Raw genomic sequence first — 15,529 nt, forward strand, 5'->3', positions numbered from 1 at the left:
AACTTACTGAGCAGCCAGTTTAATGAATTTCCGTAGCAACGAGACCCGTTTACTGAGGTTTGCAGCCATAACCATTTCCGTGACGACCCAGAACTGGAGCTCATTAAAGCGGCGCAGGAACATATCGAGGTTAGCTGTGATCTTGCCAAACTTGTATCGACCAAACACTTGATAGATGAGCTCATACTGAAACACATAAAAATTGGATATTAGTTGCTTTGTAACAATATTGGTGTTGTGTAACCTAAAACATCTACATAAGGATACATATTTATAACTATTAATGATTGCAGTAAGTTCATAGTCAAAACATGAAAACAATGCTGCCATACCAACAGGTTTTTTGTTTGGATGGTCAAAAAAACATTAAGTATACCAGCAATAGATACCTGCACCTCTACTATGTGCTTAAACTGTAATATTACCTCCTGAATATTTGTTTATAGTTTTCAGTTGTGATTTCCAATGAACTTAATGTCCCTGCCAAGGACAAGAAGCTCTCAGACGGACAGCACTGAAACTTAAGTATTCTCACCATGGCCCACTTAAAGAGTTCAAAGACATGTAGATTCATGTGGTTTGCCATTAACTAGAAACTAAACGCTTGTTACATCTATACGATATCTATAAGAATATTTACAGTATTATAATATTCTCACCTCCTGGAGACATGTGAAGAGTTCCCAGTCATGTAGGGTCATGTGGTACGCCATTTCCCGGGAACTGAATGACTCTATTTGGGAGAATGAACTCTCTGATGGGCCCTCCTGTTCTGGCAGGGGGGTCTGCAATATCAAACAATAAGGATGACACTTTTACAGGACTTTTCTGTGCTTATCACAGTAATGCAGAGTGCCACGGAACTCAAGTTACCAGTCAAAAAAGGTGCACAACAAAGTTATGGGCCTTGCTACACATGTGATGTTAAATGTGCCTGGAAAGTTTCATTTGAATAACTTGCAACATTTGAGTTTTGACCAAGTTTAATAAAAAGCACTACGTCTAAGAACACCAAGCGATCATCATATTTTTTCTTTGATGAAAAATTTAGCTTAATAAGCAACAACCTTAGGATTTTACTATAACAGCCAAATATCTTCCACGGAAAACAGGAATGACTCACAAATGAATCGCCTTTTTTTTATATATATTTTAGCACCTTATTTTAGAGTAGATATTTACTGATATACATGCCTGGATAAATAAAGTTAAGATATAATAAGTCGTTCAATTGCAATACTTCTTAACCAATCAAATTGTAAAAGAAACTGCTATTCAAAACCTGTGAATAAAACATTTTTTTACCAGTGCATCAAGATGTTCTTTCGGGGTAACAAAGAGTCGGCCATTAATACTGAGTCCTGTTGTAACACATAAGTCATTTTCTTTGAAGATCAGGCGTTCTGGAATGGAAATCCATGCTTATGATATCACTCAAAAATACAATACCTGTAATTATTTATATTCAAAATAACTTGCATTGTCATATTTTAGCACCTTTTGTTATAATTTAATTATTCTCGCTAAAATAAAGTGAATGATTGCTTTATGGCATACTGATTAATTTATATTGTATAAATACTGATACCAAACAATATTCGCATTCAGCAACCAGACACAAACAATCAAATTATTAATACCCGAATTGAATCTTAACAGGCTACTATCATCTCCAACAAACAGAACATTACCTCCGGTTGACTTGACTTCACAAAGAATGAGGTCATCTCCAAGTCCTTGTTTTTCCATTGTGGCACTGAGAAGTTGTTCAACCCGCGTTTCCAGCGGCAGTTTTAGAGTCGTGTAGGAATGGTCTGCACAATACACCTTAAATATTGCTGCAATGGAAAACAATACAGCATGATAAATATTTGCCACCTAGCTAGCCTGATGGAAAAATAAATGGAAACGAAGAGGCATGAACAAGGGCACAAACAATTTCTGTTAAGGCGATGATATACTAATATGGAACAGCGATTAGATTCATCAGTGCCGGAACTTCCTGGGATAACGCTGACAAAAGCTGCACGAGATTCTTTTTTCTATGGCATAAAAATATCTCATTTTTATTTTATATATCGTAAATTGTGATATTAAATCATTATTTAATTTTTGATTTATCACTAGTGTACGGTAATAAATTTGGTTGCGATGACATCAGTGAAAAGCATTGCAAATTGTGAATGCTCTATAGGGACATTTAGTATGTATATAGTGCTATAAATCATCAATTAATTATTCATTATATAAAATGATTATCACATTTATTGTCATTAATACAAAATTCATTAAAATTTAATTCCTAAATTTGTTCATAATATGCCAAGTCAGGTTTTTATTATCTTAACATTTAATAAAGTGCATACAAATGAGCACTCATGTAATATCATCTACTTTCATCATGAGTTTAATAGATTATGGCTTCACATTCAGATATTTGATGTACCAATAAGTTTGCCATTCCATAAGTCCATTAGTAATTATGTTAAATTTTGTTGCATAGTAACCTAATACAATTTTGATCTCATTTGAAAAGATATTGCTTACTGATAATAAATGACTGAAAAAATTTATTGGCAAGGTTATTGAAGTTTGCATTTTTGTTCTTTATTTCAATTAAAATTGGACATTAAATGAACTATTTTGTATTTTATCAAAGCCTATAAATCATGTTAAAGTAGTGGATAGCGCACTTGCTTCTTACCATGGTGTCTGGAAGCATGAGAGATTGGTTGCTGTACATTTTTCTTAACATCTTTATTTTTACCTTGACCTTATTCTTTCTTGATCTAAGTTTAAATGAAATTTATTTTATAAAGAATATGAAGAATGTTATGGTAAATTATGTTAAGTAATGGCATGATGTTTGTGCCAGTGTAGTCTTGTGTTGTGGGAGAAACCCTGGGTACCTGAAGAAAACTCACTTCATCTTTTGTCACTTACTTTCATCTGCAGGTTTGAGGGTTTTTCGTTTCTTGGGTGTGTCCTGGAAACAGTCCTTGGAATGTTTGCGTGAAAATGTGAATGTCCCCGATGACCTCTTCTTTGACTTGTTACCTGGGGATCTGAAACATATATTATTTTGTTCCTAACATTTCAGCAGGTATATGTAACTTCGAGTTTTTTTAATACTGGAATCATTAAGTCTGAAATAAGATGATTATGTGATAATGTTACAATTCTTAAGTGTGAAGCTCAAGGACCCGTAATTTGAAATGCATTTTTAATGTAATTTGTAGTTATGCAAACATTTCAATATTTTTTGTTTCTAGGGCATGATCTGGATAACTAAAATATCTTTTTCAAATGAGTTCTCAACTCTCTGCACCATGAAGCTGGATATTAATCTGTCTGAGAGTTAGCGAAAGCATGTTTTAGGTAATGGATTCCACATGTAGCCTAGTGTGTATGTAGTGGTGGAAATTAATACAAGCCCGCATGCCCTGCACTGATAAAATGTTTTCCGGGCTTGCTCAAAATCTGAATTTTATAAAGAAGGGCATGTTAAAAAATTTGATGCCAACCAATAGTTTAAGAGTCGGGCTTGTTCATCTAAGAGTCTACTTTTGATAACTGTGTATGTGCAATTTTACATCTACAATACTACTCAAAAGAAATAGGATTTTTTTTTTTGTCAAAATTAAATGGTTTCATAAATAAAAAATACTGTTTTTTTTTTTTTAATTAAAAGAACTTTAAAGCTTAAGGTATGAAATTAATAATAAAAAAAAATAATATAGCTGATCTGTAGAATTCCATCACTTCTCACTGCTTGCGTAAAGATACATCTGTCTCATGGTACATGGACTTTATGCAAGCAGCTCAAAGTAAGAACAACCCCATGGATCAACCCACTAACATACTGTTCCCCTCCTTTGAACACACTAAACACCCATTACTCTTGATCTATTTGCAACTTACCCTGACTGTGAGTTGAGAATGGCCTCTAGGTGTTTGATGTCATCTCTGAGGCCCGGATAGTCTTGAATGTCACCAACCACACAGCTGTGCAGCTCCTGAACAAAGAAACCATACACATTCACACTAGGACCTCAGTGACATTCACAACTGACATGACTTTGAAAACCCCTGATGTAAATTAAATAATCATGAACTGTAAAACCTGGAGATATTTACTTGCCAATGACAACCAAGGACAAACAAATGCACATAGACTTCAATATACTTTTTTATTAAACAAAGTACCCGGTAGGTAAATATTGAGGGCAGTCTTAATCCAATTTAGCATGTCAGTTTGGTATTTCATGATTGTAATCTGTTCATATCAGGTAATTTAATGGAAAGATAGCAATCATTACATAAAGTGCAAAAATATGCCTCAAATCTCTAAATGGTCTTAAAGATAAACTATTTTTTTTGAAGCTGACTTCTTCTAACATGCGAGTGATGAATGTTCACCTTAATGTTTGATTTCTAAATGTATACCTTCAGGAAAGATTTACATGTATTTGAATCCGAGAAGAATACTCCACTCCTGAATAAAGCGTTGCACACATATCTTGCAGTTCAACAAACTATTACAACCCATATTTCCTTTGCCCTTGGATTCAGTACAATATTTTTTGCCCTTACCTCCAGGAAAGCGTTAATTGTATGGTCCTCTCTGAATGGCAGGCCGACAATAATGCTCCACTCCTGTACAAAATGTAGCACACATTTCTTATGGTTCAACATAAACTCATATCCCTCGCTCTCTGATCCGTCTGCTGTTGAGGAGTGATAGCTTGTCAGGGTCAAGGACAATTAAGATGGTTGAAACAATGGCTATATTTGGCTGCCACATTATGGACAAATGTTAGATTGCATGTACCCTTGTCATCGTCCGCAACCCTGGTACTTTATTCTGGAAGAGATTTCTTCTTCCAATGAAATGACATATAAAAATTTAATAGTCTTGAACTTGGAAGTTTAACCATGACATCATGGAGGGGTTTTGATACTAATATAATATAGAAAAAAAGAACACATGACCGATTTCATTTGCTTAGATTTCAAGGATGTCCCAATTTGGCACCAGTGAAACTGCCTCATTAATTATTCTTGAGTATAAGATTTTACTAGCAAAATATCCCATGGTACAAAATGAAGCTGCGTAACAATGCATTGTTGTGTAAATACATACATGTGATCCAAGATTGATTTATATGTTTTAATGGGTGTAGGTGATTGTGAAAGGACATGCAAATCAAGGCTTAAAACCTCAAACTATAAAGTGATGTGACATGATCCAGTATGATTCCAACATGGTTTTGATAGGAATATCATTGTAATCAAACGTTCAGCAGCATCCTACAACTATGAAAACAACAACTAAAAATATTCTTCCATTGACAAATTAAAGCCTTCAGTAAGAGTTTCAGGTTAACAAGTAGACTTAGTTTTCAAAGCATTCTGCACACCTGTTGAACATAGAGGAGCGATGACTTATCAAGAGCATACAGCAAAATATCATAAGATCCAGAAATTCCAGAGCCAGATATTGAATTAAAGCCAATTTGCAAAATCAAATAAACCTACATAACAGCTACTGTCCAACCAATTTGTTTTTACATGCATTGCGTACCAACCAAAGAATAAACTTAAAAAAGTAATCAGACAATAAATGAATGTCCGCAGAATTCTCAACATGTGCAAAGGATACTGTGACAGTAGCACGGGACAGAGGTGGTTACATGGCATGTAGATCACATGTGTCAGTAGGAAATCTTCCAGGAATCCATCTGGAATACAGAAATTTCACAATTCTACATGTTGTTTGTTATGTTCATGGTCCATATCTAGTTATATCTATATAATAGTTTAAAGACATAATTTATGCAGTACGCAAATTGCCTTTAAATCTTAATGGTGGGTTTAAAAACAGTTTTTCTTCCTCCAAATGGCTGTAATTACATGAATTAACTGACAGTGAAATACAAAACTGTATTAACACTAGGATGTTTATCAATTAAATGGAGATATAATAAACAACTTTTAACCATTCAGCTCATGTTCAAATGCATAATTTACCAAAACACTCTTTTCATAAAGCACTTAAAATGCAGTAATTGTTGAAGGTGCTTTTTTTTTTAAATAAAAGCCTTTGTTCCTTTTGCAATGTAAGTGCAATTTCAACTGCATTTTAAGCATATTTTAAGTGTGAATAAGTATAATAACTAATCTAACATACCTATTTCTGTCTCATTTTTGTTATCTAGTCGACTCTCAAGGAGGTGCTCCAACATCTTCTCAGGAGTACCCGCCATCACAGAGTACCTGGAATACACAAAACCAGACATAATACTGACTATCAAAGATTGCCTTCTCCCAATACAAAAATAAAAAGTACCTGTGCCTGGTTAAAAATGGTTTGTTTTTGCACAAAAGACAGTTTAATAAGTTTTATTCAGATTTATTGTCAATTTTCATATAAACATTTTGAAGATGGGTCCATATTCAACTCATAGCAGCACAGGTAATAATAATAATAATAATAATAATAATAATAATAATATATTCTAAACCAGAATTATGTTCCCTACTTGTAATGTGCCTGTACAGTTCCATCAGCTGACTGGGTGTTTGACGGTATCTTCTCCAACACAAGAACGTCTTGGCCATGCTCCTTAAGGCGTACAGTGTTTGCCTCCACATCCTGATGATAAAACAAATCAGACATTTAAAAGAAGAATGTGACAATACATGAATGAATGATTGTGCTTCAGTTTGATCAGAAATTTGTCCATTGGGAACGCGTAGCCATATATATAATATATACTGGTATATGAAATATTCTGAGCAAATTCTGAGTAAAAACAAGTATGCATTCAAACAATTGGAGCATACATCTATATAGTTCATTTTAATTTTGACTACAAAATGTATAACACTCCCTACCCTACAAATATATTTTTTCTCATTCTAAAACTATTTTACTTTAACATATTGGGCAAACCTTCGAAATTAAACTTTCATTTTATGGACAAGTTCTTGTGTTGACTCAACCTCAGAAAACTCTTATACAACTAGCTACATCATTGAAAATTTAGTTGTAAAACTAAATTGACCATGTTTTCTCTGTCAAACATTCACTGTTAGTTGTTTCAGGCCAAGGAGTTTTATAGCCTAACATAACCATAACATTTAACAACCAGTAGAATCAATATTCTATTGTAACTTTAATGATCCCAATACATTACCCTCAAGATTCTGTTGAAGTCATCTTTATCCACTCTGAGAAAATGACAGTTGTCATCTCGGAGAACGATTGTTGCAGCTCTGTAAATTGTGTACAATACCATCGTTATTATCAATATCAATATGAATGGAGGAAAAAATTATACTGTAAACTGACTGTTCGTTGTGGTGGTCTAAATAATAACATAATTTGTGCTCAAAAGGCGAACAATAAAGTATTGAAAATATTTAAAAAATGACATCTATTTTTCTTAACAAATGCAATTTTACTAAGATATCCTATAAATTATTTAATTAAATATACAAAAACATTAAAAAGAGCTTCCTAGATCATAACACAGTTTGTGCTCGAAAGACAAACTATAAACTATTGCAAATATTTAGAAAAGTGACATCAATTGTTCCTAACATTAAATGCAATTTTCCTTAGATATCCTAAAAAATATTTAATTAAATATACAAAAACATTTACAAAAGCTTCCAGAATTGTAACACAGTTTGTGCTCGAAAGACAAATTATAAACTATTGCAAATATTTAGAAAAATGGTATCATTTATTATTGCAATTGTTTTTAAATATCCTATAAATTATTTAATTAAATATGCAAAAACATTTACAAAAATATTTACAAAAACTTCCACAATCTGCCGAAATTAAACACCACATAAAATAAGAGCTTTTACAGCAACATGTATATTGCAACAACATCACTCGGAAAGAGGAGTTTATGACCATGTTTATGACCACATTTCAAGCAATAAAACACCTCAAAAACACTTACAGATAACAAAACAAGACATTTTCCAGTAAACGCTGCTGTTTATCAATGATCATAAATTTAATGCACTATTTTCAAGAACTCTCATATAATGCACTTAACGTTTTGCATAATTTTGTCCATGATCTGCAGTCGAAATCTCATCAATAAGTTTGGAGAATATTCTAGAAAATTCATTTTTTCCCCAATCTATTCCTTTAACCTTGCTTTTCCAAAAAACAAAAGCACTGGATTGACATTTCTGAGTTGTAAAATGAAGAAACATGTGCAAAATACAAATGCTGGCAGGTTATCTGTCTTTAAGAGTACAATAGGATGATTTTTCATCAGTTTACATAAATGCGGTTGAGTAATTAAAGAAGAATATGTAAGACTGGGTAAGGGGTATTCAAAACATATACCCCCCGGGGGAAGGCACTTTTAATTTATACCAAACCCCTACAGAAGCAAATTTACCCTTTTGGGGTCCAAATTAGCGAAAAAAAAGACACCCACCCATATACTAACAAATTAATTGCCTCCCCCCCCTGGGTTTATACATTTTACTGGAAATGCCCTAAGGTGTGTTATTAAAATTACTGATTATTCTTAAAACATATGAAAGTACGGCATGGATTACCTCGGTGCATCATTGACCAGTGCCAATTTTCCAAAGTCATCTCCCTCGTGAAGAGTACACACAACCCCCTGAAGTGAACAATAAACTCATTATTCAAGATGATCATAGCATTAATATTTATTATATGGATTGCTTGTAATAAACTTCAAGGTAGTTTAGAGGCAATAAGACCTGTACTAAACATTATGCAAGTAATTCTAAAACTGATAAGGTGTCTTTCTTTTAGATCATTTTATTAAGACAGAGACTTTCAAACTGAGGCCAATTTCTTGAAAGATCTAAAGGGCAACAGGTTTAAGTATCATATTTTATATGGCTTAATAACTTGCTCAAACTTGATTTAATCTGCCAAATACTCGAAGAACTTAAATATTTCCTTGTCAAAGGCTTTAAATTGCAGTTATGCTGTTCATCCAGACTCATTGGTCTTTTTTTATAACCCTCCAAGATATTTAGCTTTGCTAGTTTGTGAAAACGTTATTGAGGAATCATGACCACTTGCAACAGTATGTCCCATGACGTGATAAACAGCCAAAACAAGTGGCTTTGCATCATACATCCAGGTTTCTGTGCATCTAGCTACTAGAGCACCTGTCTGTACACAGAGAGCAGAGATCAACAGGTTCTAGCCTTATTTAATGTTTAACAGAAAACATCACACATAAAATTTTACTTACTTCACTGGTAAAAAGGTCTCAATCAATTCAAATGATGCAGATACAATTTTGTTCATGGAAGAACACTCACTCAGATGGGAATAACATAGATTAATTGTCATGTTAGCGCAGTGGTTAGCCCACTGGCTTCTGACCTAAGCGACCTGGGTTTGATTTGCGGCCTGGGCACATGTGAGTTTGGTTTTGGTCACCAAGCCCGACAAAGAGGTTTCCTCCCAGTATTCAGGTTTCCCCCGAAGCACAAGACCATACATTGTGCCAACACGAGTGATTACCATAATGCTTTAATAATCTTTTTCAAGTCGTTGTAAAATAAATAAGTTGTAACTAAACTAATAACATACCTTTCCATAGATGACAACATTCACAGAGCCCTTCAATATGATGTACCAGGATTTGCCCTCATCCCCCTGGTTAAACACTGAAAACACATTATCGACACATTTATATCAAATATACAAGAAATGTAGCCCTAAACAAGTATGCTGTTCCATTAGGGGTCAGTGTCCCTTCCTGGTTACTTCTTTTAGTTTAATTTAAAATGTCTTCCATGTCTTTTCTTTAATATTATGCTTATTTTTTTTATTTTTTTCATAAAATCTTTAATATTATGCTTATGACATCAGATGAATGAACTCCTTTTCATGACCATCACTTTAAATTGCAATTTCTTTAAGCTGTGACACCCAACATTTGACTGAAAATATATTATAGAAACTGTATTTTTTAACTGCTGAAATGTACAGATTCAGCTTTTGATACTAGACAAGTTTCTTTCCCAGAAAAAAAACTGTTGTTCACAAATGACCACTCATACGTACAGACAGTTCCTGATTTGGCATGTGATTCAAACACCAGAACGCTGGCCAGTTCTCGTTTCACCATCGTGGAGAGGTGGGACAGAGCTTTGATGTGGAGTAACTCTTCGTAAATGGTCTCCAAATCTTCACTTGTTCGCTCATGTGACCTGCAAAGAAAATGAGGAAAGAATTAGTCTCAAAGGACACTGGCCCATTTGCGTTTCACCATCATAGAGAATTATGACATTGCTTTGATATGAAGTAGCTTATCATGTTTAATCGTCACTAGAATGCTCATGTGGCCTGCAGAAGATTAAATAATTATTAGTTGAATATAATCAATTGCTGGAATCCTTTGACAGATTTTCATTCACAGAGTACTTTACATACAAAACATCACCCAGAATTTTCCGCAATATTGAAACATTCTATTCTCTCAGTAAATGAATTTCTTACGGTTTCCGTAGGATCATTCTCATCACGGCATCAGGCCCAATCTGTGCTAGAAGGAGAAACACATCGGGAAGTTCATCCTCGCACTCACGCTTTACAGCTGAGCTGGGAACCGTGCTAACACCCTCATCATCCTCATGAAAACGGTAGAAGAGGTACTTGTCCTTGAACTGGTGCTCATGGCAAACTGAAAGCAGTTGAAAAGCGTTTTAATGCAACAAAAAAGAGAACCTGTATCAAAACTGTGCTAGCCAAGAATGCTAAATAATGTCACCATCAGAGAAATGGTACAGCAGGTACTACGATCAGTGTCAGCTTATAATCAAAGACAATAACCTGACCATAAATAAATGTTATCTCTTTATTTAATAATGTAAGCTTATAATCAAAAACTTAAAAGTGAAAGCTTGTTATCAAAAAGTGTAAGCTTGCTTGTCAAAAACAGTGTAGGTTCTTCATCACTATTATAATGAAATAGTGTAAGCTTATCATGAAATAGTGTAAGCTTGTCATCAAATAGTGTCAGCTTATTATCATATAATGTTAGCCTATCATCAAGTAACGTAAGCTTATCACCAAGTAGTTTCAGCTTCCCATCAAATAGTGTAAGCTAGTGATTAAACAATTATCGAGTACAATCAATAAATCGTCGCTGACAATGCTATGTCGGCGACAATCGATAGTGGTTGTCCAAAATCGATGTCGCTAATGTTACTTCCGGTAACTACGTATGTTTTTGTTTTTGTGGTAAATGTCGAGTAAATGTAGTTTTTTCTTTCAGGTGAATTCTCGTTGGGTTCATTTAAACAAGAGATGTCATTCTCTTACACAAAATATTAAGATAACTGGCCTGTTCCAGTGTGCATCATTTTGCGGTATAATGTGCAATTATTAAGTACAATGTATGTTATTTGTTGTAATGTTTTTTTTTTCATTTAGTTGTGAAATGACAGAAAGGGGTTAAGGAGATTTACTTTCTGTTGCAAAAAGCATGTCTATAGCATCACACGTACTGAATCCAGTTTTAACCATTTAAATGCTCGTGATACTATGTATAAATAATCTTTTCCTTACTGATATTATGAACTTTCGATTTTTGTTCGTTAGTAAATCAAAATGTTTGGTCCGATTCGATTCGATTATCAATAGCAAATGGAGTCCGATTTTCAACCACTAGTGAAAACTCATCATCAAAAAGTGTAAGCTTATCATCAAATTGTGAAAACACACCATGCACAATAACTCCTTCCTCCACAAGAGCCTGCCACATGCCAACAGCCTGTGCTCGGGAATGTACCAGTCCACTATGTTGTAAAACCCAGTCTACCATTTCTGTGCCGACCATACAACGACGATATGTGCGAAGGTGGAATTTCCGGTCCCGGATCATGTGCGGGGCCCGCGCCAATAGAACGGTACGTAAAACATGTCCCGCATGTGCTAGACGATCAGAAGGCACCTATGGAGGGAAAAATCAGATATTTTTCAAATAGGTAATTATTTTATCACTACAATGACTGAGTTAAAAGTTACATTAATTTTATAAATACCAATATATCAAGTCAAAAAAATTACTTATAAGTATAAGTATTACATCAAGCATACATGCCATTATCCCCCAACAGAGGGAAATATCCTGGGTATTTTTGCTCCATTTACAGGTGGGGTATGAATACCCCCCAAAATTTCAATTTTTAAAACAAAACATACCATATTCTCAATACAGTATTTTATATTTAACAAGAGATGTTTGTCAAACATTATGCCCCCCCCCCCCCCCCCCCCCCCCCCCCCCCCCCTGAGCGCCATGTTGTCAGGATTATATGGACAATTGAATGAACTATGCATGGACCGAAATGACAGCTGATTTGTCACTGACATTGGATGCCGTTGAGGCAGTTTTAAGATAATGACTATTCAAAGTTTGAGGATAGAGTGTGTTATGACCATGACCTTAAAATCCAAAGGCGTCATCAACTGGTCAACAAAAATCTAAATGTCAAGTTTGAGGGCCATGGGTGCAGGCATTGACAAGTTATCACACAGACAAGCTTTTTTCGTTCAAGGTCACTGTAACCTTGACATTTGACCCGATGACCCCTAAAATCATAAGGGGTCATCTACAGGTCAGACACATCACCAAGTCAAGTTTGAGGACCATGGGTGCAGGCATTGTCGAATTATCACTTGAAACATTTTCACATTCAAGGTCACTGTGAACTTGACCTTTGACCCAATCACTCCTAAAATCAATAAGTGTCATCTCCTGGTTAGGCCCAACTTCCATGTCAAGTTTGATGATCATAGGTTCAGGCATTGTTGAGATATCACTGGGAGAAGATTGTTAACTTTTTTGTGTTTTAAGTTACTGTGGTGGTCAAGGGGGGTCATCTACTGGTCAGGCCGAACCTTCATGTCAAGTTTGATGACAATAGGTCCAGGAATTGTCAAGTTTGCTTTCAAGGTTACTGTGACCTTGACCCCTAAAATCAATAGGGGTCATCTACTGGTCAGGCCCAACCTCCAAGTCATGTTTGTGGGCCATAGGTGCAGGCATTGTCGAGTTATCACTCGGACAACCTTTGACCATTCAAGGTCACTGTGACCTTTGACCCGATGAGCCCCCAAAGCAATAAGGGTCATCTACTGGTCAGGCCCAACCTCCGAGTCAAGTTTGAATGCCATGGGTGCAGGCATTGTCGAGTTATTACTCTGACAAATTTCTACCAGTTCAAAGTCACTGTGACCTTGACCTTTGGCCCGATGACCCCCCAAAACAATAGGGGTCATCTACTGATCAGGCCCAACCTCCAATTCAATTATGAGGGCCATGGGTGCAGGCATTGTCGAGTCATCACTCGGACAACCTTTTACCATTCAAGGTCACTGTGACCTTGACCTTTGACCCGATGAGCCCCAAAAACAATAAGGGTCAGCTACTGGTCAGGCCCAACCTCCATGTCAAGTTTGAGGGCCATGGGAGCAGGCATTGTCGAGTTATCACTCGGACAACCTTTTACCATTCCAGGTCCCTGTGACCTTGACCTTTGGCCCAATGACCCCCCAAAACAATAGGGGTCATCTAATGGTCAGGCCCAACTCCCATATCAACTTTGATGACCATAGGTCTAGGCATTGTTGAGTTATCACATGGACAAGCTTTAAAATTATTTTACCATTAAAGGTCACTGTGACATTGACCTTTGACCCGATGAGCCCTTAAATCAATAGGGGTCATCTACTGGTCAGGCCCAACCTTCATGTGAAGTTTGATGACCATACGTCCAGGAATTGTTGAGTTATCACTCGAACAAGCTTTGGTCTACCGACGGACCGACCGACCGACATACCGACATGCCTGTGCAAAGCAATATACCCCTCTTCTTCGAAGGGGGGCATAATAAGAGGATCCCTACCACACTTTATCCCAAAAAATATGTATTTATTTAAAAAGTTACAAAGGGCCATTACTCTTACAATATTTAATTTGGAGATCTATAACTCACAAAACAGCACATGGGTATTGTTAAGTTTGAAGTTGATATCTACAATGACTGTAAAACAATAAAAATATAACCCCTCTGCTTCGAAGGGGGGCATAATTAAACTAGATGTTCACTGAAAACTGATACTTCAACTCATGCATTTAGTGACATATAAATTTCTACTGTCTACTATATAAGAAAATAAAATATGGACAATCAGAAAACCTTTTTTCAGCTTACAGTCACACTGACCTTGACCTTTGACCCACTGACCTCAAAATCAATAGGGTTCATCTGCTGGTCATGACCAATAAGCCTACCTAGTATGAGGTCCCTGGGTCAAAGCGTTCTCAAGTTATTGATCGGAAACCGTTTTTCATGTTAAGGTCACACTGACCTTGACCTTTGACCTCAAAATCAATAGGGTTCATCTGCTGGTCATGACCAATACACCTACCAAGTATGAGGTTCCTGGGTCAAAGCGTTCTCAAGTTATTGATCGGAAACCGTTTTTCATGTAAAGGTCACACTGACCTTGACCTTTGACCCACTGACCTCAAAATCAATAGGGTTCATCTGCTGGTCATGACCAATAAGCCTACCTAGTATGAGGTCCCTGGGTCAAAGCGTTCTCAAGTTATTGATCGGAAACCGTTTTTCATGTTAAGGTCACACTGACCTTGACCTTTGACCCACTGACCTCAAAATCAATAGGGTTCATCTGCTGGTCATGACCAATACACCTACCAAGTATGAGGTTCCTGGGTCAAAGCGTTCTCAAGTTATTGATCGGAAACCGTTTTTCATGTAAAGGTCACACTGACCTTGACCTTTGACCCACTGACCTCAAAATCAATAGGGTTCATCTGCTGGTGATGACCAATACACATACCAAGTATGAGGTCCCTCGGTCAAAGCGTTCTCAAGTTATTGATCGGAAACCATTTGGTATTCCGACCGACCGACCGACAGACAGACAGACCGACCGACCGACCGACCGACCGACCGACCGACCGACCGACATGTGCAAAACAATATACCCCACTTTTTTCAAAAGGGGGCATAAAAAGAAACGTTAGTTTAAATAAAATGCTTTGTGAAGTAGAACATGCGATAAAAGATGCCCATGGCCGGAGTGGTTAATGACTTTCAAAACCTGGTAGTTGAGGTCATTGAAGTCACCTAAGAAGCTTTCCAGAAATATGGCATGTATGATCAAGCCTTAAAAATAAAGATTTTTCGTTTTATAGTCCATCCAAAATAATGTTATACCAAAACCTACCTGAGTAATAGGGGCTGCTGGATTCGGCAGCTCCTCCGCGGGCACTTTACTTGACAATCGCCTCTTGTCTGAAGATGGTGTCTCAGTTGATGAACGACTCCCACTCCCTTAAGTCACATATATACATACAGTTGGCACTATAATACTTCGTCAAAAATTCCAATAACAGAATGGTTACAAGTAGGCGGAGCTTAGCTGTTCAATAACTAGCGTGTGGATACATTACAATGCTTTTAA

General features: G+C 36.1%; 1 protein-coding gene across 5 annotated transcripts in view; it reads right to left on the reverse strand.

The window, feature by feature from the left end:
- Positions 1–15,529, reverse strand: part of LOC128228555 (rap guanine nucleotide exchange factor 4-like) — an 89,977-nt gene that overhangs the window by 5,683 nt on the left and 68,765 nt on the right. For all 5 annotated transcript variants that reach the window (XM_052939965.1, XM_052939955.1, XM_052939931.1 and 2 more), the window contains 17 exons: positions 15,293–15,399; positions 11,756–11,984; positions 10,529–10,712; positions 10,094–10,239; positions 9,617–9,693; positions 8,596–8,663; positions 7,200–7,278; positions 6,543–6,655; positions 6,191–6,276; positions 5,663–5,741; positions 4,594–4,744; positions 3,922–4,016; positions 2,944–3,065; positions 1,692–1,838; positions 1,306–1,403; positions 660–785; positions 8–186 (listed from right to left, as the gene is read on the reverse strand). In XM_052939965.1, coding sequence (XP_052795925.1) covers positions 8–186; positions 660–785; positions 1,306–1,403; positions 1,692–1,838; positions 2,944–3,065; positions 3,922–4,016; positions 4,594–4,744; positions 5,663–5,741; positions 6,191–6,276; positions 6,543–6,655; positions 7,200–7,278; positions 8,596–8,663; positions 9,617–9,693; positions 10,094–10,239; positions 10,529–10,712; positions 11,756–11,984; positions 15,293–15,399 — 2,086 coding nt within the window. The remainder of the gene's footprint in view (positions 1–7; positions 187–659; positions 786–1,305; positions 1,404–1,691; positions 1,839–2,943; positions 3,066–3,921; positions 4,017–4,593; positions 4,745–5,662; positions 5,742–6,190; positions 6,277–6,542; positions 6,656–7,199; positions 7,279–8,595; positions 8,664–9,616; positions 9,694–10,093; positions 10,240–10,528; positions 10,713–11,755; positions 11,985–15,292; positions 15,400–15,529) is intronic.

The sequence above is a fragment of the Mya arenaria genome, chromosome 1 (assembly GCF_026914265.1).
Source record: "Mya arenaria isolate MELC-2E11 chromosome 1, ASM2691426v1".
NCBI lineage: Eukaryota > Metazoa > Mollusca > Bivalvia > Myida > Myidae > Mya > Mya arenaria.